Raw genomic sequence first — 24662 nt, 5'->3', positions numbered from 1 at the left:
TCTAATCTTTCTTGATGCATCCAGCATGGCAGCAAAGGCCCACATACTCACCTTTTGTTTTATGGAAAATAACCATCTGATCAAAAGGAAAAAAAGCACATACCATTTGGCAGCACTGAAAAGTCAGCAGCTTCGGCCTGCTCTGTTTCAGGCAGATCCCCCTAAGGTTTCTGGGAATTTGTTTTGTTTTTGAGAAAGGGCTACGTATCATTTCTGTTGTTCTCCTCTACTCTCATGGCCTGTTCACACACCAAGATAAATGTAATTTTGGTGCAATGAATGGCTGTTTCGACACGAACATTCACACGTTGTCAACGTAACATTTATTTTTATTAACAGAGGTGTTCTAATCTCTTTTCCATCACACTGCAAAAAAAACGGACGACTTGGTGGTGCTCGTGAACAGACTAGCGTCTATTTTACACTGCAAAGGTGGTTTCTGTTGCTACATGAAAGCATCTTAAATGTCTGTGTATTTGACAAATATTGCAGCTAATCCACTTCATCTGTGTTAAAGTATGCAAACAGTGCAAGCATCACTACGGGAAGCAAAAAGTGTCTAACTTCACTACTCCATTTTCCCTGCCTGCAATCGGCAAATCTTGTCAATCGGTTAAATCCAGCCACAGCTGAAGTCAAACACACCTACTATTTTGCTAAGCAACAGTGAAGAGCACCATATGAACAAAAGCATGAATCGAATGTTTGGCCTGTTTTCTTCGCAGCGCGATGGAAAAGAGAATAACTCCCTGTAAAAATGAACATTAACAGAGAGCATTCGTTCAAATAAAAATGTTTGAATCCAGAACAGACAAATCGTGCAAAAATTTGATGGAATTTTCCCGCTGAACATTTGTGTTCAGTCTGCAAAACACGTGTCCCCTCTCTAATCTGCAAGTTCCCAAACTACATTAAACACGGAGCAATACAAATCTGAAAAGTGCTAACGTGATCCCCACCAGCAAAGCCATCATCGTGGGACATCGTTCCCCTTAATAACAGGGCAGGTTTTAATAATTGATGGCAAAGGAAGAGTAAGCAAATGTGACTGTTGCAGAAAACCAAGAGGCTTTAGACTACAGCTGGTCTGTGCTGGGCTCAAAGGGTACAAAAGACCTTGAAGCCTTTGTACAAACATGTCCACACCCTAACATTTTCACACCAACCCCTTTACATGAAAAATACCCATGTTTGCAGTGCTTTTTATTTTCCTTTTCACTTCAGGCCTCACATACATTCGTATGTGATCACATGTACAGAGGAGCTAAGCCGGGCAGCCTCTGTTGTGTTTTGCAATCGATCCTTCCGGCAGGCTTCAGTCCTCCCACGGGCTGCAATGAGCCAGCATGAGCAGCCAGCGTGATTAGCATCATGGGACGGCAGAGCTCAGAAAAACAAACCCATTGTAGAGCTCTCGGAGCATATGGCGTATCCACCCACAGCAAGCAGGGGGAAAAAAGAGGGTAGAGTCCAGTCAGATTTCTAATTGGTCACAAAATGTTGACTGTGTTGGTTTGAGAGCACATGAATGTATGGGGTTTGTGGGAGGAGAGGGGATGGAACGTTACACTTTATAAATAAATGATGAGCTGTTCTTCAAGCCTGATTACTTCCCCCATCCCCTTTCTACCTCAGCCGGCCCTGCGCCCCCATCCCACCATGCCTTAATGGAAAAATGTGACTGATGCCCCCATTGACCCATGAGGAAGAGCTGGAAAGTCCTTAGGCTGCTATATTTAAATGATTTAAAAGTGGTCTTGGCTTTTCTTCTTTTCTTTTTTTTTTGGGAAGCCACATATTTCACTCAAGTTTTCGTTTCGGACTTGCCCATAATGCTGTTACTATCTTATAAACAATGATTAACTTTACTTCAAATATAACCTCCAAACCTGTTTTGATAATCAACAACAAGGTCTAGGCAAATGATCCAAGCCATAGAGACGAAAAGGGTCATGCTTGATTTATGGGATTTTAGTCGGATCTGCAACACAATAAAATATTTTTAGAGCTTGGCATAACAAAAAAATTAATTAAACAAAGAGTATATTCATAAAATATATAAAAATGTCCACCGGGTTATAAAATATTGTTAATTATCATGACGTTTCCAGGTCTAGAAATCACATTTTTCAAATTAGGCTGCCTCATAAGAAAGAGGTAACTGGTTCTTCAAAGAAAAACATCTTGATTTTTAGTTTTTTTCATCTTATTTTGAAGCTTTTGAGGCTCCCTGGTTGAGAACCACTCCATAGTTTAGAGCCATGACTTCTGCCGCCAAAAAGAAAACTACATTGCAAAATTACAAAAGATTTTTCACACACATCTGTTTAAACCAGCATTTAATACTCTTTTGAAGCACATTTATTTCGATTTCCAAATGTATGCATCCAGTTTTCTTGTATAAAATATGTGGAAAAAAAGTCAACTGTTCTCTAGTCTCACTCAGTCGAGTCTTTTTGGAGTTCTGAGTGCACAGAAAGGCCTTCCTGCTTGCCTACAAACACAAACAGGAAGTTTTTCCAGCATGTTCACAACAATCTGTGTTCCACGGCGACCACAGAGCCCTTCGGGCTTCACCGTCACCGACTAAAACAGGAAGTATATCTACACCGTTATAAGACTCAGAGGTGTGTGTAGGCACCAATCATCCTGAACATGCTTCACATTTGCTTAAATGCAGGAAATAACATTATCTGACAGGAAGCAGAATCCAGAAGTACTTCAGATGCAATAGCTCATGACATGCTTGGTGGAACCTCTTTGAGTGAAGCCTCCAAAGAACCTGGATTGAGTTTTTGTACTGATCTTTTCCAACCTACTGAAAATTAATGAAAAATATTAATACATAATTGTAAACATAACAGAAAAACAAGAACCTCTGGCCTCTAAGGAATGTAAGTAACACGTCAAACCATAATCGTGGTTACCTGTGGAGCGGTTCAGCAGAAACTTAAGCCCAAAATCTGAAGGTGCGGTAGAGGTGAAATATGATAAATAATAAACAGACTCTATCCCTCTTTTTTAATAACAATATTCCCCATCTACTGATAATAAAACTGTAGAAGATTAATAGCAATGTTAAAAGGAATCTTTAGCACATAATAAAAAACAACCAGATTCCAGATGCCCTAAAGGCAAGAAGAGGGGTGGTGAAAGGAGTTAAAACTAACTCCGTTTACAAGTGATCATTATCTGCTCTGGGTCAAAACCCTCTGCAATTAACCAAAATCTGTTTGTAATTTTAAAAACTCAGCTGGGTCCCGCCTCCACGTTTCTCAAAGAAAGATTCCCTTATTATTTTACACAGGGACAGACAGGGTTTTAATGCTTAAGTTGGAAGAGATCTGAGTTTTTAAGCCGAGAGGCTTGCATTGCATGATAAAAAGTGCTGTTTTCCTTGTAATTGTGACGTTAACAAGCCTGGTTTTGAAAGACAGGCGGGAAAAAGGTCTATGGAGGAAATGAGCGAGATATCGGAGATGCAGTGGAAGGTTAACTGGTGACGTATGGTTTAGTGGAAGATTGCCCATACAATCCATAGAAATCAGGGTGCCTGTGGCTCTGTGAGGCGTCGATCCAGTCGTGCATGGAGAGCCCTTGGAGGGGCTGGGACATTGAGGCCGTGGAGGGCAGGGGGTGCGAGTAATCCTGTGTCCAAGGGAAAGATCCCGAGCGAGGGTAAGGAGGATGGCCACGGTGATTCGATATGGAGGGGACGCTAGAGCAATAGCAGTTGTCCATCGTGCACATGAGAATCTTACGGCCACCGTACTGGGGCAGCATGGCCTGCTGGGAGGAGCTGGGATTGGGGTAGTCAGCTGGAGTAAAAACTGAGCTGGAATGATGGACCGACTGGGCGCTGCTGCTACTGCTGAGGCCTACAATGTGCTGGGTGGAGCTACAGGGAGCCAAGGGCGGCTGTGACGTCGGCCCGTCTGTGGAGCTGGAACCTTGACCCAGGAACTGCTGTTTGCTCATGGGGCCTGACGAGGAATCCAGCAGGCTAGTGCTGCTTTCAGGGAAGGCTGTGGAGTGTTTGCGTTTCTCACCCCCGGAGGTATTCGCACTGGAGGGGTGGACAGATATGCTCTGGAGGAAGTGTGCGGGAGTACTGAATGGTGCTGGAAACAAGGAGATGAGGACAATGAGTTTGATTTGTGGAAAAAAAAACAATGTGTTGAACAGAAATGTTTTTGCAAGCCAAGTTAGTGGTTCTCAATTGGTTGCGCTTCAAAACTGTTTATGATAAAAGTTTAAAAAAGGTCCCCAAAACCAACATTTTTTTTTTTTTGGTACGTTTACATGACAACGATGTACTAAAAATGAAGAAGTTTTTTTCTTTGCATTTTTCACATGCAAATAACGTTGTCAAAGCAAAAACGATCAGCGAAAACGAGTAAAAACGCTGTATTATGCTGCCAGGCCAGTCGTAGGCGATGTCACTAAAGAAACACTTTGCGCCTATAGACTGAACACGTAATACGCATGAGCATGACATCACCATTTTCACAAATTAATGTTTTTGTAGTTTACATGGAGATGATAACGTAATAATACCGGATAATGTGATGTTTTCAAAAACTTACACTTTGAAACCAGTTTTCAAAAGTTTGGGTTTTCAGGACCCCAAAACGCCAATGTCCAAAATGTCCAAAATGCATAAAAAGTTTTCTGTTTTTAGTTGAAAACGGTGTTGTGTAAACAGCCCCTTATTTCTGAGGGCATTCCAGGGTCAATGACGAACAAGAAATATAATCTAGTTTAATCACGTGTCAACAATCTTTTTATTCAAGTTGGTTTCATGAGCAAACTTTTTATATCAGAACTCATGACCCAATTAGAGACCAATAAGTTGGCGACCCACCAGTCACTGAGCCACTGAGTACGTTTTTACTAACCTTCCAGTATTTTTCTCAAGTTCTTTTCCTTTTTTGAGACTTCAGACAGGAATATTTTGGAATTAAGATGACCCACTTTGTAAGGAGGCAGAACACTGCCTGTACATGATGTTGATCTGTAAAAAGTCCATTTGACATCAACAGATTACCAACCATTCAAAAATATTCAATAAAAGTATTCAATTTCAATCAATTTCTGCACTTTGGTTCATAAATGACATACCTGTCCATGAGTATTTTCACTGGTTTTGTGTTCTACAAAGCAAAACAAAACAGAGCACAACTATTAATCTTCCTCTACAAGCTCCTGCTTGACTGCCTCTTTGTCTGTAAACATGGAAAAATCTGGAAGTGCAGATCTACTGATAACAACCACACACAGACAGGGAAGCATTTCTCACAGGTATGGGCACATTCACACGGACTGTTTATGACAGAATGTGGGTGAGTGCAAGGGGATTTCTAGCAAAAGTCAAAGGAGAGTGTGCTTAAGGAAATATTCACTAGACGGCTGCCTTACTGCCCAGTCAGACTGACTGCGCCTTTATATGAAGGAAAGTTTCAGACAGACTTCCAAGAAGCCGTGACATCACGTTTAATAATCAAAACTTCAGGTAATATTCAAAGATTTCACTATTTTATTCTTGCTAGACATTTATTGATCCCCCTGCAACAACCAAATCGCACACACAGGACTAGGATATCATAGGCAGTTAAGGATGACCAGATGAAGTCATCTGTGAAGGGTGGAAGAGAGAATCGACCTCACCTTCATGATGTTAATATTCTCCGCCTTGTCAAACACAACTTGGACAGAGCTGAGCAGTTTCTTGGCCTCCTGACGGCGTGCATTGAGCTGCAGGGTTTGGGTTGAGTTCTCCTGGCAGTATTTGGAGTGTGCTTTATCCAGCACCTCCAGAGTTCTCCCCAGGTCGTCTTCTAAGAGCTGGTGCATTTTGTGATACTGCACACGCACCTCCTCCTTCAGCTGCTGTACCTTATCCTGCACAACAAACACAAGGGGCACACTGAATTTCTATCGTTTCCCTAAATGTGAAAACTTTAACAAATATCTCCCTGTAGGAAAGGAAATGAAAATGATCACAGATTTTTATTGTTTTAATGTCTCAGTTTACAGTACCGTTTTAGACACTGTGAGAAAAAAGGTGATGCTGCTATGTATATTATCAGAAAATGAAAGTGGTTTTTGACCTTAGATGGAAGTAAATCTATTGTAGGAGACCTCCAAAGCAAAACAAGGAACCATTAAAATAGCATAATATGGGCACTTGGAATTTTTCTCAGGATAAACAACTGAGAAGCAGAGAAATTTAAGTAATTTCACATCTGCTATAGAGTTTCAGGAGAGGACATGTAAAAGTGTTTGTAGTGCATCTCACTGAGGATTAATAGCCTGTGAGATGCACAGAAGATTGAAATGTGTATCTGTGATATCTAAATTACACTTAAAAAATCTTTATATACAGGGTCCAAAATTAACTTTTTACTTTACTGGCTATTAAATTGTATTTTGATATATTTGTCCTTATGAACATAAAATGTCATTTTAGTATTATTTATATACTAAACAATATAGTTATATACTAACTTTAGTAAATAATACTGTATACTATTATATTGTTTATTAATATTTTATAAAATATATCTTTTTTTTTATTTTAGTTTAAGTTTAAATAATTTTGTTATGTGCTGTCATGTTTATTAGTTAAACAAATTTTTTTCTATTTCAGTTTTAGTAATTTTAGTACTTCATTTTTTTAACTTTAGGTTTTTCCATTTAATATTTATATTGTACTTTATTTTAGCTTTATTACAATAACGAAAACATTTTTAATAGTTTTAGTTAACAATAACACTGGCAACATTTGTCTCAAAAAGTGCGGGACATAATGTCACTTGATATGAATCAATCACAAAAAGTTTGATTTTGTTCTCATTTTCATTTCGTAGCTTAATGTGTCAGCACAACTTAGTTTTCTATATGTGACTGTCTTTCACTTTTGTGTTTACATTTTAAATTAAAAATTTATTATTTTGTCTGGAAATTTTATTCTGGTTCATGCATGTTGAACCAAAATTGTTAATGTATTTCATTGCATTTGCTTCATTAAATTTGAACTTTTCTTGAATATTCATTGTCATTTTCATATTTTTATGTGGATCCCTGGAAGAACAGCAGCCATTGTATAAGCGAATGGGGATCCAAATCCGAGACCAGGGGAATTTGACCAGACTTCCTCCTTGACAGTTTTATTTTGCCTTAAACATTGTCTTGAACACAAATCTAAAACTGCAGACAGGGAGAAAAGGTCTACATACAGTTTAAGCACAGACGCTGCCAATGTCATACCAAAACCAGCCTCTTCCATATTCATTAGCTGCAGTAGAGGGTGAGGGGAGAGACAGGCAGACAGATAGACAGAGTAAGACAGAAGAGTGTGTGCATGTCGTATAAATGTGTCTTTACCTCCACCAGTACTTTGTCAGACTCCAACTTATACAGCTGCTCCTCGATGTCTTTCACTCGATCGTCAATGCGATCCTGCTGCTTCATTAACATATGCTGAAGGGAAGAACAAAGACAACACAAATCAAACCTTTTTCCACAGATCCATGATCTGCCAAACTTAACAAAATAGAATGACTCCAGGTTCAAGGAACAACTGAACTGCGAACTATTTTTAGCAATACTTGTAACACTTTACAATAAAGTTCCATTTACATTAATAGAAAACGAACAATGAAAAATATAATAACACTTTATTTTACGGTGTCCTCGTTACACTTTAAATATAGCCTACTTACTTTAGTAAAAAACAGTAAATTATGCACAATTATGCTGTTAATTAATATGACTCAGTACTTTAGTACTTAATTTCTTGGTAATTAATTGTATATATACACCATAACAAGGACACCTTCAAATATAGCATAACCAAATTATTCTTGTAAAGCATAGATTAACCTTAGTTCATGGTAATTTCAACATTTACTAATAGGGATGCACGATATATTGGCCACTATATCGGTATTGGCCGATCGATGATTTATGAAATCACTTCATAAAAGGAAAATACAGTTAAGTGCAACATATGCAGCACAAGTCTGTCATTTAGGCTACATGGAACGTTATAATTGTGTGCTTGGGACATGGCTTTTAATGGTGAGATTTTTGTTTTTGTAATCAGGATCTCAATATTTCTATAAAAATTTGGATTTAGATTTATCAGCCAATATATCGGTTATCGGCTTTCAAATATAAAGAATTATATATAGGTTATTAGTATCGGCCAAAATTTTCATATCGGTGCATCCCTGACTAATACATTATTAAAATCAAAACTTGTATCTGCAAATATTATTTAATAGACCTTGCCTAACATGAACTAACAATGAACAGTTGCATTTGTATGAACTAATGTTAACAAAGATCAATCAATACTGTCACAAATATATTGCTAATTGTTAGCTACATAGTAGCGGTCCAATGGACCTTATTGTAAAGTGTTACCAAAATATTTTTAATCAAATAGTCTTAAAGTCAAATTCAAGCTAACAAAAGCAATGCATTCTCCATACAACCCCAAAGAAACATCCTGCAGGCCCTCTCTATGAAATCCCCCCAAAAAATAAAAAAATAAAATTGCTTATTACAGCAAATGAATGAAACAAAACATGTCGGCAATGAGACTAATTCATCAGAATCACGTTTGCTGTGTGATTCTGCCTGCTATTAGGTGTCTGGACAGGTTTTAAATTGGATTCAGAGGAAGCCACTAACCCCAAAGCTCCCCCATCCCCCAGCCAAATCAAAGCCTGACAGTGTGCTGAAGCTTTTATAATCCCCTTTATACTCAGTTTCACATGCCCACGAGAAGAACACTGTACCTCACCACACCAAAGTCCAAAGGATGCTGAATAACAAGCCAATTTAGTTGTTTAATCAGACAAACGTCCATGCAACATTCAAAAGGCCGATTGCAAAGGGAAAATGCAGCTGTCATGACAACAATAACGCACATTGTGCATGCACGAGTGTGCGCATTAATAAGTGTGGAAATTTGAAGCAGAGCGAGAGGGGGCAAGGCCGTCTTAGGCTCTCATTTTGCTCTCTATCTCTCCCCTTTGTTTGCATGGGCTTCTTTCAGTGTCAGTGACAGATTGTCATGTTATCCCTGCATAGTGAAATGTGCACGAGACCGCTGGAGGATCTATAGGTCACATGAGAAGAGGCACATTCTTGGGGCCTACAGCAACCGGGCTCCTGTAAACCCTTGCATGGATGCCAAACAAACAGCATCTCTACAGTAAACAGTTAACAGCTTTCACTGGTCAAGGACACAGGACACAGATATAGCGCAATAGTCTGGAAGTAAAAATCTCATTCATTTTCTCTGTACAGACATACCATGAGCTCACAAGTCAGTGTCATTTTACCTTCAAAAAAGGTTTAAATGCCAAATTAACAATGAAATACTACATTACCCACAATTATGAAGTGAGATCCACCAATCAGAGAACTTGCTGTATCACTATATATTGATATACTAGATACTGAACCCCTTAAGCTCGGGACACACCAAGCCGACGTCAAAGAACTAGTGGCGACGAAAGCTGTGTTGTTGTCTATCGTCGACTGTGTCTCGGGTAAAAAGCTGCTCTTGAACACACCAAAAGGACTAAAGGCGACTGTCAATGTGCGTTCTTGCGCGTTAGTAAATATCCGTCTATATCAGCAAGTATCAATAGTCTATTTTCGTCATTACGAAACAACAAAAACTAGGACTGCAGGTATACAAACCGTAAACAAAGCAGCACTTGCTAACCATTTCAATATCAATAATGCTGATCACTTTCTTAATTCCAGTCGGTTAAAGTTATTATCAAAATATTTGTGCATTCGATTGCTCAGGTAAGATGACGTAAAATTATAACAGCCCTCTGTCTGTACGGTCTTGACTTCTTTGCTCGCTTTCATCATTTTTAGGGTGTATTCACACCAGGAAAGTCCGATAGTTCACTTGCTTTGGTCCGGACCAAATAGGATGTTGATTTTTTTTGTTTGGTACGGTTCGCTTTCACACTGCTCTTTTTGCAAGTGAACCAAAATGTGTAAACAAAACCACACGTGTGCTAAGGTCGTCCATTCATTGGACAGGAATTCTCAAGCAGGGAAAAGCAGGAAGTGCACAAACAGGCTCAGCATGGAGATATTTCGTAATGTAATATTTGTTATTTTACTGATTTGATGTTATTCTCTACAAACGCAATATGAAGAAACTATAGCCTATGGTATAGATAAAAGCCCCCCCGCACCGACAATTGATTGCTTGGGTCCTTACATGCGCTTCGTGAGGCACACTAGCTGGCACACACACGCAAGGTCTCTCGCTCCCTCTCTCTCTGCCGTGCGCGCACTCTGGCTCGCTCGCTCGCTCGCTCGCTTTAGACACCATTATGCCAAAATGTCCGTTTTGTTAAGTATCCTCATAAGAGCAGTCAAATAAAAAGACGCAGTTTTCTGCAGTTGGGTCGGTTCATGTTCACACCGTAAACGAACCGTACCAGAGTTCGTTTGGAACCGTACCGAGACCACCTCTTCAGCTGGGTCTCGGTTCGATTGTTTGGTCCGCACCCGAGTTCGATTGCTGTATTCACACCTGCCCAAAAGGTCCGCACCAAGGGGGGAAACGAACTAGAGTTCGATTCAATCGAACCAAACGAGGCAGGTGTGAATACACCCTTATTCTCATTCGCTAAGCTGAACAGCCAATCAGAGTTCTCTCTCTCACCGATGGCCCGACGCCGATTCAACATGCTGAATCGGCCCAAACAAAAAACCCTGATGGCGTCCAACTAGACTAGAGCCAAAAAATAAGCCCGACATCGGTTGAGAAATAGGTTGGCTTGGTGTGTCCCGGCCTTTAGGGTTTTGTAAGGGAACATCCTGTGGTTTGTAAGTTGATGAAAAGCTTATAATTAAATAAATCATAAAAATGTGAAATTAAAATAAATACATAGGGCAGCACAATTAATCAAAATAAAATTAAAATTGCAATAGGGCTTAGTGCGATTATCAAATCGAAAAAGGCTGCAATTTAGCCCGTGTTTCAGAATGAAGAATGGAGTTCTCGCTAGCAGCTCATGATCCAGTGTTTTCAGTTCTCAGAGCAGCTCAATTCACAGTAAATGCTGCTCCACTGAAACTGCATCACTTTATTTTCACATTCACATGTCCAACATTTCTGCTGACATAAGCTTGCAGCATCCTAACAAATTTGTAATGAGAAGCGTTTAGAAATCTGTTGTCAACTAAACAGTTTTCACAAGTCTCCTTGCGGTTTTCCACCAAAATAAAAGCTGGAGGGTTTAACGTTTGAAGAATTTGTTATTATAGTAATATTTCGGTCTTAATAGTTAATGAATATAATAATAACTATAATAATAAATAATTTCAGAAGCAATACAAGATGTTTTCTTACAAGATTATATGTTTATCTATAATAGTTAAAATCGCAATAAAATTTTGTGACCAAAAATACTGTAAATAAATCATTTTAAAATAAAAACATATTTAATTTATTTACCTGCATGTCATGTGAGCATTAACTGACATCAGAGAACTGTGAACATGTGTTGTTAAATTATTATAATAGGTTGGGAGGTTACTTTTGCACATGGGGGATGATGATAAAAAAATGAAAACACAGTTTTACTGGAAAAAAGGCCCTCATTACCTTCTCTGCAAAGGACGCTTTAATCCCATAAAGCCTTGTAAACTTGCTCAGTGAACAAATCCAAGATGGTGGACAAAGCATGCAAAATGTTTATGTTTATTGTCTATTTAATCAAGTACTGATAAAAATGTTATGCATTTCTGTGCTCATTATTGCATCACTTCATTCGCTTAGAAGTATGTTAACGCCAAATTCAATGTCAATTGTAATTTGATCTCTCTTGAGCTTTATGATAGGAGCTCTCTCTGTTTGTGTGTCGAGCGGAGCTGCTGCCCATGTAGAGCGTTTCGTTTCAGTCAGTAGGCTGTCAGTAAAGGCAGCAGTCTATGTAAGAAGCAGACAGCAAAACAGCTCACTACATTCTGGAACTAATCAATAGTTTTTAACAGATGAGTGTACCACTGCTTTGGTCTTACAGACTGGCATTTCGAGCAGTGGTATCAGACTTAGTCACCGATTACACATAGTTACATGCACAGGAAACTGCACATCTTCAGCTCAACAATGGCCAAAGCTTCACGCAAGATGCTAGCAGGAAGTTACAGAAAATTACTGCACTCTTAGTGCATTTAGCTTATCAGCAATCAAAAAAATATTTAAGCTTTTTAATTTGTTACCACTGGGTGTACAGATGAATGTATCCATGTGCTATATCCTGTGTGAACGCTTCTCATTTCAAAACGTGCAGATGTGCAGATACGACCCGTCAATCTCTTTTGATTCGGAGCACGGAAGGTAGCATCTAAAGAATCTACAGACTTCTACAGACAATTAACTGTCTCTGTGATAAATGCAAGCCATTAGATTGCAGAGATGCAAAGCCTGATGATAGGCTTGTTGATGGCTTTTTTTTTTTAAAGCTTTTAAGGTGAAGAAGATGCAAGCTCAGATTGAGACCAAAATAAGCTGGTTTTGTGGGGTAGTGTGAGGGGCGTGTGTGAATTTCACAGCTAAATGCTGGATATGAGTTGATTTATTTCTGCAGTTTGTAAGTGACTCAAAACAACCTACATACATTCACAGCAAAGACAAAAGGCATCCTGGCAGTTAAATGTGAAATGTGCGAACAGCACACTGCTCTGAATGCACAGCGAAGAAAACTTATTCACTTATGAAATGGAAAAACTCAAAGTATTCTGACAATTTTTTAATGAATGGTGCATGATTTTGTAAAATGGATGAGAGTACAGATCCGTTCAAAGAAAGGTCAGCATACATGTTCAGATCTGGCACGTTCCAGTATTTAGTATTTAGAACTAATTCATAAACTACTATCTAACATAAAACTAACCTATCATGAAAGTAGCTAGAGAATGAGTACAGTAATATTTATATTCCCCTCCTCTTTAATGCCTTTTATGGCCTGTCCTATTTTAGAGGTCTATCCAACATATAAAATTTAAATATATCTATCTAAATAAGTTGACTAAATGTTAGTTGACGAGTAGTCGCAGAAGAAAAAAAACTCCACAGGAACTGATGAAGTCACGCATTGACAGATCGCGAACACGACTGGTCCATGCGTTAATATGTCGGGCAGAAAATCCAATGACCACAGATAAAGAATGACCACAAAAAGGTGATGTGTGACCTTAAAAATTACTTAACATTTAAAATACGCAAGTAGTAGCCTGACATTATCCACTTTACATGGCCACTCGCTCTATCGTCAACACAAACCTGCATAGGCCTAAATGTGCGCTAATATTAGACGAATATATCCAAGTGTTTGCTCGGAGTTTGGAAGCTAAACCAAGTGGAATATATCCAAGTGGTTATGCCGGGTACACTGAAAGCACGATTTTTAAAGTCATCGGATCTCTGTTCTTCTCCAACTACTCGACTGTCTGGTGTACCATTAGTTGCTGTTGTGCCCACATTACACGACAGATCGGAGACAGGGGTCACACAACACAACATTTCAATAGGAAGAATCACCAAATCACTGGTACAAACTATGTTTCACAACCAAATAAGGGTGTCACGATTTTGATTTTAAATCGAAATCGACCGAAATTAAGTCACAATCTCGAACTTCGAAATAAAAAATGGAATCGTCCATGCTGCCACGCCCCCATGTCACGTCTGGTCGGCTTACCAAGCGGAAAAAAACACACGTGTTGAAGTGCTGCCGGTCAACCTCCTCTAACTTAGCTACAGCCAGTCAGAAGATAGCATGGCAACTGCAGATGAAGGAGACCCATCGACAGAACTTGAACCCCCTCCTCTTTCACTGAAGTCGCTGGTGTGGAAGTATTTTAGATTTCCAGAGAGTTATGTAGACAACATTCACAGACATGCGACCGTATTCGGTGGTGGAAAACTCCGGTTTTAGGCATTTAATTAGCGTGCTAGAACTACGCTATGAAATCCCAAGTAGAACGCATCTCACAGCTATGGTGATACCCTCCATGTACAATAATGTAAAGGAGAAAGTTATTGAAGGTCTGAGCAGTGCACATTTACCTGTGTGGTATCTGTTCAACTGTTCAGAAATAGTTTGTTAAGACACTTAATTGTTCAGAGAAGACTATGGACATGGCTGTTTTATTGTTTTTGTTTGTTTTGTTTTGCAGCTACAAAAGAGAAACTAGATGGCAGGTTATTTTGCTTAAGTTTCCATTGACTGAAGATAGAAGTTACATTATGTTGTTAATAAATGTTTTAAATTTGACAATGTAGTGTGGTACATTGCGAACAAAGGTCAGATATTATATTGCATAAAAGTCTAGTCTAAAAATGGCATAGCAACCGGTGCTCTTTGATACCACTGTTTCATTTGAAAGTCACATGTCTAGTATCTGTAAAACCGCATTTTTCCATCTTAAAAATAAATCTAAATTACGTAATTTGCTCTCATTGACAAATGCGGAACAATTAGTTCATGCGTTCATGACATCAAGGCTAGATTATTGTAATGCTCTTATGGGTGGTTGCCCTGCACGCTTAATAAACAAATCACAGCTGGTCCAAAATGCAGCAGCTCCAGTTCTAACCAGGAAGTATGACCATATTAGCCCCGTTCTGTCAACACTGCATTGGCTCCCTATTAAACATCGTATAAATTTTTAAATATTGCTGATTACTTACAAAGCACTAAATGGTTTAGCTCCGCAGTACTTGAGCGAGCTCTTAGCGCATTATAGTCCTTCACGTCTATTGCGATCTCAAAATTCCGGCCAGTTGATAATACCCAGAATATCAAAATCGACTGCTGGTGGTAGATCCTTTTCCTATTTAGCACCAAAACTTTGGAATAGTCTTCCTAACATTGTCCGGGAGGCAGACACACTCTGTCAGTTCAAAGCTAGACTAAAAACACATCTCTTTGACCTAGCATACACATAACATATTATAGACTTCTATAATTCAATGTTAGGCTGCATAGATTAGATCAGCCGGAACCGGGAACACTCCCCATAAATCCTGATGTACTCATTGCATCATAAGAAGAATGGCATCTACGCTAATATTAGTCTCTCTGTTTATCCCGAGGTTTACTGCAGTCCCCTGGATCCAGACTGTATCCAGATCTGATGAAGGACCTGCGCCATCTAGCGCAGTCCTGAAATGTCAACTAGTCTCTCCCCTGTGAAGACCTCCCTCCCCTCCCTTTACCTCTCTACAGATAAAGTGTTGTCGGGATAATTCCGGTTCGCATGGCTATGCGGAAGCGATAAAAATTCTGTATTATAAATTTTAAGGCCAGACAAGTAGTTTGTTAAGGGTTGGTTTGTAGGGAAGGACTACCTGCGTGCATATATTCATGCCTGCGCACATATATTCAAACGCGCATACCTATAGACTGAACTCGTAATACGCATGTGCACGCCATCAGCGTTCTCACAGGTTTGCGTTTTTAAAGTTTGCGTAGAGAGAACTTAAAGAGTTTTCTGTTAAAACAGTGTCGTGTTAGCGGCCCCCAAGTTAATAACTAATGATCGCAGCGACGGAAGTGAATTAATCAAAACTAAATTTAGCTGGACAATAACTTTATTCTAGAGCTGCTATAAAGCCAAAACAATCTCTGTTACTTTAATTTCCAATTATCACTGTAAAGCCATTTTAGAACAATCTACATTGTTAAAAGCGCTATATAAATGAAGATGACTTGACTTGCATTAAAAATAAATAAATGTAAAAATCGAGAATTGAATCGAACCGAACCGTGACCTTAGAATCGAAAATGTAATCGAATCGAGGATTTGGAGAATCGTGACACCCCAACAACCAAAGTTACACACGCAAGAATTGATACAGGAAAAAACATAAAATCATGCGTCAGACTTCAACTTCCTGTTGAATTTTGCACACAAGAAGCCTGTGATCCAAGTTGCCTTTAGACAGATCCAGATATTTAGCATGCAAAATATTTCACAGCATCGGTAATGCATCAGCGCTTCTCTCAGATTATCTTTGATCATACACACTATGCAATTGACACTCACGTGAACATGCACCGATTTGTCTCCAATTTCGGCCATTTGTCTGCGAGTTCCACAAAACTGTCAGCGAGTGTGTACCCGTCATTACTAAATTAAAATCTAAAATCACTAACTGATGTGCACGTTTTCATGATCCATTTCAAGTCCATTTAATTGTGTACCTCAGTATCATTACCATTACCTGGTTGTAGTTACAACAATACAACAACATGTAGTTAAAGATGGTAAAAGATTTCTGTTACACTGTTTGTTCAATCTGAGCAGGTTATCTAATATGAAAAAAAACAAAGAAAGATCTGTTCATCTTGGCAGAGGCATGACGACAATGGGAAATGGCATGGCACACAGCATGATGAAGCAAAGCACCTTATTACAGTACAAACTGCTTCCATATAATCATAGTGCATTCATCTACAGCAGCTTTGTCCAGATGAATTGCCATCACAAAGGACATTGCCAGCAACGTGCTTAGTTGATAAAACAAGCTTGCTTACTACTTCCTTATTTTCATACTAGAATTTCTCCATTTGCTTTTGCAGTTCATTCCAGAACACCTTCCTGTTAAGCTCTAAGGCTGTATCCAAAAACGCATACAGTAGGCCAAAAACAGTATGAAACAAAAGAAGTGTGTCCAAATTCACAATACTCACAAAAGAGTAGGCAAAAAGTACCAGGATGACCTTCTACTTCCAGAGAGATTCTGAAGTGTGCATTCAATGGACATTTTAAAATCCCATGAGGCCATAGGAGAGGATCTTTGAATAGCAGTGATGCGACATAAGTGACGCTGGTAGGCAACAGGAAAATGACAACATGGCGAATGTAGTACGTCCAAATTACATTCATACTACACACACTCATACTACAGTATATAGAACTGAACATACTTTTTTAGTGGTGGTGAAGTAATTCTTTATTCAAAATAATTACCTACTCAAAGAGAGTATGCGATTTTGGACACAGCCCAAATGATTAAGCAGTTATGTGATCCTTTGCAGAACCTGCATGTCATGGGTGCAAACAGTGAATCACATTCACCACTTTCACAATAATATGACTGTGATTCCAAACATCTGAAGTCATCCGACTGTACTGAACGTTTCTCAAGGCCGACTGTGGGAGTCATATAACGCTGTCCGGACTTGCCTGTGTGCTACAGTGTGATAAGAATGGCCTCTCAAATTATTCAGTGACACCACAATCAATTTTCAAGTCATTCTAGAGCAAAATCTGGAGGGCATTTACATTTCGAATGATCCGGTCCAACTGAAAGCATGACTAATTTGCAGAAAATGGTCAAATGTGGGCTGAGCCACATTTATATAATTCCTCACTGCTTGGGTCCTATATTTAAAAACGCAGTTAATTTGTGGAAGTTATTCTATGAAGCGTGAATATCAGTGGGCCATCCAAAAGAGTAAACATGTCTTAAGCAGACTCCTATCATATTAACCAGTATAAAAAGGAGCACAAGAGATAGTAGGGTGATCATGTATTGGATCTCCCATGATGTCATCCCTGCAAACAGGAGGCGGATTATTGGGAACGGAGCAGAGAGGGAACTGAGGTCACTCCCTTCCTGTGTCTGCCGAGAACCCATGTCCTATTCCTGAACAAGAGGCGAGGGAGCAAAGAAGGCCAGGCAGTTTTATTGTGGGACCACTTGAGTCACACTCTCTAAATTTATGCACTTGCGAAAGAAAGAACAGAGGGATGTGTGTGTCTTTCAACAGCAGCTGTGGGTAGAGCAGGCCTTGCGTCCATTTCCTCCCTCTCTTTCCCCCTCCTTTTACAGACACTTGGCTGCTTTAGGAGCCATGACACATTGGCCATCTAAAAAGCATTCCTCCACGCATCCAGAAGTCATCCCTGCCAAGTCCAGCAGCAGCAGCTCAACTCACAACAGTTCATTATTCTTTGGGAGGCAGCTGAAGGAAAAGCGTGTTTTTTTCACTCCTACACTGCAGAATGTCCCGGCTAATTTTCTTATTAGCATATCCATCAGTTTAATTGATAGGTAAAAGAGCTTTTAATAAGTAGCTTTGAGGATCAAGAGAAATAAATGCAGAAAAATAAAAATGGATAGAAGTCTTTGCATTTCCCCATTACAAATATCATAATATCAGCAGCATAATTTCAGTTCAAAGTTTAACTTTCAATGGAATAAAATAATAAATAAATATCACATAATAAATGCCACAAGCTTACTTATTTGATTAGCGATATAGAAATCTGAAATATTTCTCCATTTACATCAATTTAAGTACACACTGATTTTCAGTGTGGACTAATTTGGTCCCCACTTTAAGTCTTTGCTAGTAAATGATTATCAGACATTTGGCTTTCCAATATTCAAGAGCTTGATGTTAACATATAAAAACTTTTTTAATCTACAAATCAAACAAGACAAGTATTCCTTGGTGAAGTGCTACTGTTTTATGGATAGGCTCATTATTTATGCTATTTGGCAATGAATCTTAAGCCCCTTTCACACAGCGCGTTGATCCCGGGAAATTGCCATAAAATTGCTAGAGGGCCTTCTGTGTGAACGCAAACACGTCCCGGGATTGATGCCGGGATCAATGCCGGGATGGGGACCTAGTAACATTGCCGGGATCAGTCCCGGAACGCGCCCTGTGTGAAAAAAAGCCAGGACCAATGCCGTAAGGGGTGTGTCGTAGTGATGACGCACGTGCCATCGCACGGGCCTTTCTACAACCTCTGCTACTGCATATGGGGAACGAGCCACTCGGCAAACCCAGTGGTCCTACTGGGGAGTATGGACTCGACGAAGAGGAGTTATCAGCAGAACTGACATCTGACAGGAGTTATCACATCCTCACGTCACGTATCTTTACGGGATCTTTACGGGATGTGTGTTAACGCACTCACAGATTCCGGAAAATCACTGGCAGTGTGAATGAACCAAAATCAAACGATCCTGGGACAAATCCCGGGACACATTAGCCGTGTATTTTCCGGAATCTCTGTGTGAAAGGGGCTTTACAGGAAAGAAGAAAATATGTGTAGGTGGAATTTATGATGATTTATTTTAATATGATTTACCTTTAAAATGAGCTTTTAGATAAGAAAGTACTTATATACTAAAGTGTTTATTTTAGGTTGATAAACTGATGGAAGAGATATAATCAAAGATTTTTAGTTGCCCTGCAACTGAACATTACAGGTGGCACTAAAGCTAGTTTTTCACACTTATCCTGACTAGCTTTGGGGCAATTATTCACTATTAACTTAATAAAGCAGAAGACCTGATATTTCTCGCTCTAAAGAGTGTTGACAGTCTCATTATACAGGAGTTAACATTCAGCTGGCATGGCACAGAGATTCAGGATATGACAGAACTATCTAGGTATATATTCATGTTCCAGCACAGAACTACTGTGTCAAGAGGAAGTGACTGCTTCAGCCTTTGAAAGGAAGTTTACTCTTGCTCACCCATCCAATAGGTTCATTCACGATGAAAAATTAAAAAGAGTAAAACTTATTAGGAAAACAAAGTTCAGTCTCTTCAAGTCCTCAGAACTCTGAATGTTTAATTGAGGCTTTTGTTAGGCTACATTTTGTTCCTCAGAGCGAAACCATTTCATTACAGTAGCTAAATGTATACATTAAATTTACAGTGTAAATATTAGTATTATGCAATACTAACAAAAAGTACTTTGTATGTATGCGTTTATGTAAGTATGGGCAATAAAACATTAATAAACAGATAAAAGTTCCTACAATATAATCATAGTAAATAAATAAATAGTTATTCAAACAAGCTTTTTGAAGCTTTCCGACATTTTGTTTAAATTAACTAAAATGAATTTTTAGCCTTGTTGCCAAAGAACTTTACTTAAACTGGTTGAATTTATGACCTGAGAAGTGAAAACACGACACAGGTTTTTAAAACGTTTTTTTTTAAATGCTTGAAATAAGGTTGTGGTTAACACAATCTTAAGATATTTTCACATTTTATTCTATGATATAAGAGAGGCACTCCACCAAAGACATTGTACAAAGAGATTGTAAGCTTGGCATTGAGAAAGGTCACATGTGACCGAAACGTTTGCCGCTTTTTTCAGTAAAAGCATTTGATTTTGTCTCGCATTTTGACGTCTCTTTTATTTGGTGGAGTGTGCAGACTCTCTTGAAGTGCCTCTAATGAATTGAACGGAATTCTTTGTCTATGCACCTCATATGGACTAATTTTAAGGTGCGGTGAGTCCCTAGCTACTCTTCTATTCTATGATATAAAACACACCAGTAATACTCTCTCTTGTGATTTTTTTTTTAAGCTTTTACTTGTCTTGTAAAAGGCAGTTGCTAACAAGTGTCTAAATGGACTACAGCGGTTGTCGGGGACATTAAATGTCATCAAACTCATCTACTCACTAGTCTGCTCTTGCAAGCTATTATAACTAACTTTTTGGGGAAAATGCTTTTAAACAAAGACTGAAAGAGTTGACGGAAAATTAGTGATGATGACATTAAAGTCATGAGACCATGGTGCAGTTCGTTTATAGCCTACGTTTAGCTTTTGACCTTTGCCGATTGTATTTACGCCTCAAAATTCATATAAGTTGTGTTTGTGAAGGTTATCATGATAAACAAAGCGTAAGAATCATAAGTTATTGTTAATCACATAACTTGTTTTCTGCTATAATCCAAAAGCCAAAGGAAAAATACTATTGTGTTTTTGTCAAGGGAACCAGGGTGATGCTAAAATATTCAATCCCTGCACCACTCTAATGTGCAGTTTTTTTCAGCATGCCTGGTTTTACATTGGGCAACTTCCTTAAAGGCCCACTGAAGTGCCTTGGAATGCACAGATTTGTATAATGTGTTGACGTAGCTTGGGCGGGACATACTGAATGGCTCCTCCCCCTTTTCAAATAGCCAATAGCGTTTAGTTTACCTCACAGACTGCAAGTCATACTTGACAGCACCATTTAAGCGAATCCGAGCGCTGATGATACGTTGGATTCAATAGTAGGTGTGAATAAATTCTTGCCATTTCATTCTTAACCAGCGTACAGTTGGAAAACGGAATAAAACTTGCGCGTTTGAGCAACCGAACACACATCTCTAACCCATATTGCTCTGTGACATGTTTACGGTCGCTTTGGCCAGGTGGTATTTATATCATGGGGGCGGGACTTTAGATTCTAGAAAGCATTTGATTGGACAGAAGATATGATGAGAAGCTGAAGTCTGCAGTGATGTCATAAAAATCTGTGATCCATTTTAGGGCAAGTGAGAGAATGTGTTTTGAATGCTTATATCTCCTAAATGCGAATTTTGTCATTGTTTTGGAACACACCAGCTTATTCATAACCTTATTCAGAAACCTTAATTTAAGTTTTTTAGCATTTAGTATGAATATTCAATTCAGGGGCCTTTAAAGTTGGCATGAAATATAAATTTTCTATTTCTATTTTCTATTTTCTAAATGCATCTTGATGATCTGATGTGAATAATTCATCCATGCATTGTTTTGTTTTTTTTGTTTTTAATGTTTTGACCATCATTTTTTATCAAAATGTCATAATTCGATCTTCGGGGGAAAGGACAGATTTCTCAAATCTGCATAAGATCATCATCCGCCTCCATCCAATCAACATACAATGAATAGAACCAAGTCCCACCCTACATTCCTTCTCTTTTTTTATATAATTTGTTGCCACTTCTTTTTGACAGTAGCCATTGAGTTCCATAGTATTTTTTTTCCATATTATGGAAGTCAATGGCTACCGTCAACTGTTTGGTTAGCAACATTCTTCAAAATATCTTCTTTTGTGTTCAGCAGGAGAAAGAAACTCATACATGTTTAGAACAACTTGAGGGTGTGTAAATGATGACAACATTTTCATTTTTGGGTGAACTATCCCTTTAAAGAACCATCTATTTAATTATTACACTTTAGCAAAGTTCATTAAGGGTAATATGCATTTAACAGGGCTAAACCAGTTCAGGGCCTGAGTTACCACCAGGTTAATCCATAGTACATATCGAATGTCTAAAATGGACTGGGCTCAGTCAGTCCCTGACACAGGCGGAGTCTAGCTACAGAGAAGTTCGGAGCAAAGCACTCACCCTGATGTCATTGCGTCGTACTTCCACGTCGCGCACCGCATGGCCATGGTTTGGCGCACATCTGGAGAAGCAGCAGTACTGGCAGACCGCCACCTGTTCCACATCGCAGTGATAGAGTCTGTATTCGTCATGGTGCGGGCAGCTCCAGGCCCGGACCTCCTCAGTCGCCACCAGTAGATGTCCAGGAGCAGGACAGGGCTGCTGGAGGTGCGTCTGGATGTGAGACTGGCAACACGGTGCATTACAACGAAGACACACTTTCTGCGCTTGAAGGGGAGGCCCTCGCCTGCACAGAATGCAATGCAGAACGGCCGGCGCTTTTTCGACGTTCAGCGCGTTGAATTTTTCCACAATATTATTGAGTTTGATGTTTTTCTCCAGGTTTGGTTTCTGGTTGTACGCGTGGTTGCACTCCGGGCAGCGCACGTTGGCCGTGTCTTTGGCCCAGGCCTCGCTGATGCAGTCCCGGCAGAAGTTGTGTTTGCACGGCAGCTGTACGGGCTCCACGAACACATGCAAACAAATGGGGCAAATGAGTTCCTCCTCAAAGCAGTTCCGCCAGCTCTCGGCCATCTCAGCCATTTGATCAGACATCCCGTCTTGACTTGATCCGCTCGTGGAAGGCAAACATCAAGTTCTAGCACCGTCCTAACAACGTTTCGCTCATTCTCGTGACTCCTTCATTTATATCCAGATGTTAGGTCAGTTGATGAAGACCATACGAGCACAGAAGCCCCAGAGAAACAGCTGTTGATCAGACCCAAATATGCCAAGGGAGCGTTTCTGCTCCTGGCAAAGTTAGTCAGTAATCAAATACCACAGCCGGGCGTGAATAAATGACGTTTTTGGAATGAGAGAAACTTGCCCTTTTTTATCGACAAATGTTTATATGATTAAATAAACTATAATTCTGGTATTAATTTAGAGAGCGCGTAAAATGACTTAATTTAAAATGATCCTAATAGGAAAAATGCACGACTGGTGCTATGTTTAAGAACTTTATAAGCGATTACTGTTTTGACAGACGAATAACTAAGTGAAACAAATAAAACATAATATGCATTATGAATAGTTTATTACCACAAAAGTATTTTTTTAATCTATGCAAAGTTGGTTTGTGATCCAAATACTGGCACATTTATTTTCATCTTTTGTTTTGAGATTTCTCTGATTGTTAAGCTACACATTAATGAATGACATTATTTAAAAAATAAAAACCGACCGATATATTAAAAATGTTGTTACTTTACCTGTAAATAAGCTATTCTTCAGATACCCCGTAACGTTAAATGGTATAATTTATCGTTATGAACGAGCAGAAGTGTGAATTTGTAAAAAAAAAAAAATCAACCAATTGTCAAAGTATCAAACCAATTGTCAGTCTATCTTTAATTATGGAAACCGAATGAAACACCAGAGACAGACGGAGCCTCACTGACAGATGCCTGACTATCCGTTGAAAGATAATAAACTACTAGGTTAAAGGCTTCAACATTCGTCTAAAGTCCAATGCCAGTCAACATAAGATCCGTTAAATCCAAGTGAAAATGTCTAATCATCGGAAGCATGTAGTCTTTTGCTAGGTTTAAAACAGGAAAAGGGTGACGCCACAAGTTCTTGAAGCACGCATTTACCGAAGCAGTCGATCACGCATTTGATTTGTGCTCAGGGCACATGACATTTGCCCTGCTGGAATTACATTAAAAAAGTAGACCTGAGCCTTTGTGCTGCTCGCGTAATACTATATCGATAGGATTTCTGTCCTCTACAACTATAAGGTAAAGCCAGAAACACCATCTATCTAATGCCGTGACGCGATTTTGAATGAACAAACAATTGACGCGTATACTTGCATGCCAACATGCTCTCGTAGCATTAAACCCCAAAGAGCAGCGATTTTATCGTTGTCAAATCTATTCTGTCGCTATCTGTGTTGGTTGAACATTATAGAATGGTCCCTGTCCATGTTTCGCCTTATGTTTACCTGCTCGCACTCACCAGAAACGGATTGCATTCATTTGTAGTGTCTAATGTCATGTATTTTATTTTGACGAAGCTAACTCGCCTAAAATATTCATGTATCAAAGCCTACATCAATACCTTTGTTGCTCTTAAAGGAGACGATATCGTTTGGCCCTTGTTATCGCTTATCAGCCATCTTGTTTTCCTGTTTAACGCGAATTAAAAACGACGTATCTATTTACTTTTCCTCTCATTTGTATGCCCTTTATATAGACGCTTCACGTAAAGCGAAAATATCCAGTTCAGCGACCATCCAGGGATATCACGTCCTTTAAAATGTTAATCCTGGTGGAAATCAGATGTTCACAGCCGTATTCCAATCTGCGTCTTTATTATTTATGATATTTTTTTTTTCCTTTCAAGCAAATCCTAGATGAGAGGAATGCAGGCACAGGACTGCAACTCAGGATACAGTTCACATACTCCCCCTTCCCCCGATC

General features: G+C 39.2%; 1 protein-coding gene across 1 annotated transcript; it reads right to left on the bottom strand.

Annotated features, from left to right (window-relative positions):
* Window positions 1-1784: 1784 nt before the first annotated feature.
* Window positions 1785-24658, bottom strand: trim8a (tripartite motif containing 8a). Its single transcript, XM_079854993.1, has 6 exons — window positions 22201-24658; window positions 7387-7482; window positions 5668-5901; window positions 5122-5153; window positions 4899-5014; window positions 1785-4121 (listed from the first exon to the last, which is right to left on the bottom strand). The coding sequence occupies exons 1-6, from the start codon at window positions 22792-22794 to the stop codon at window positions 3493-3495; spliced, it is 1701 nt and encodes a 566-aa protein (XP_079711119.1). The 5' UTR covers window positions 22795-24658; the 3' UTR covers window positions 1785-3492.
* Window positions 24659-24662: the final 4 nt, after the last annotated feature.

This window comes from Squalius cephalus (assembly GCF_949319135.1).
Source record: "Squalius cephalus genome assembly, chromosome: 21".
Taxonomy (NCBI): domain Eukaryota; kingdom Metazoa; phylum Chordata; class Actinopteri; order Cypriniformes; family Leuciscidae; genus Squalius; species Squalius cephalus.
The sequence above is the reverse complement of the archived record's forward strand: the minus strand, read 5'-3'. Positions and strand labels throughout refer to the sequence as shown.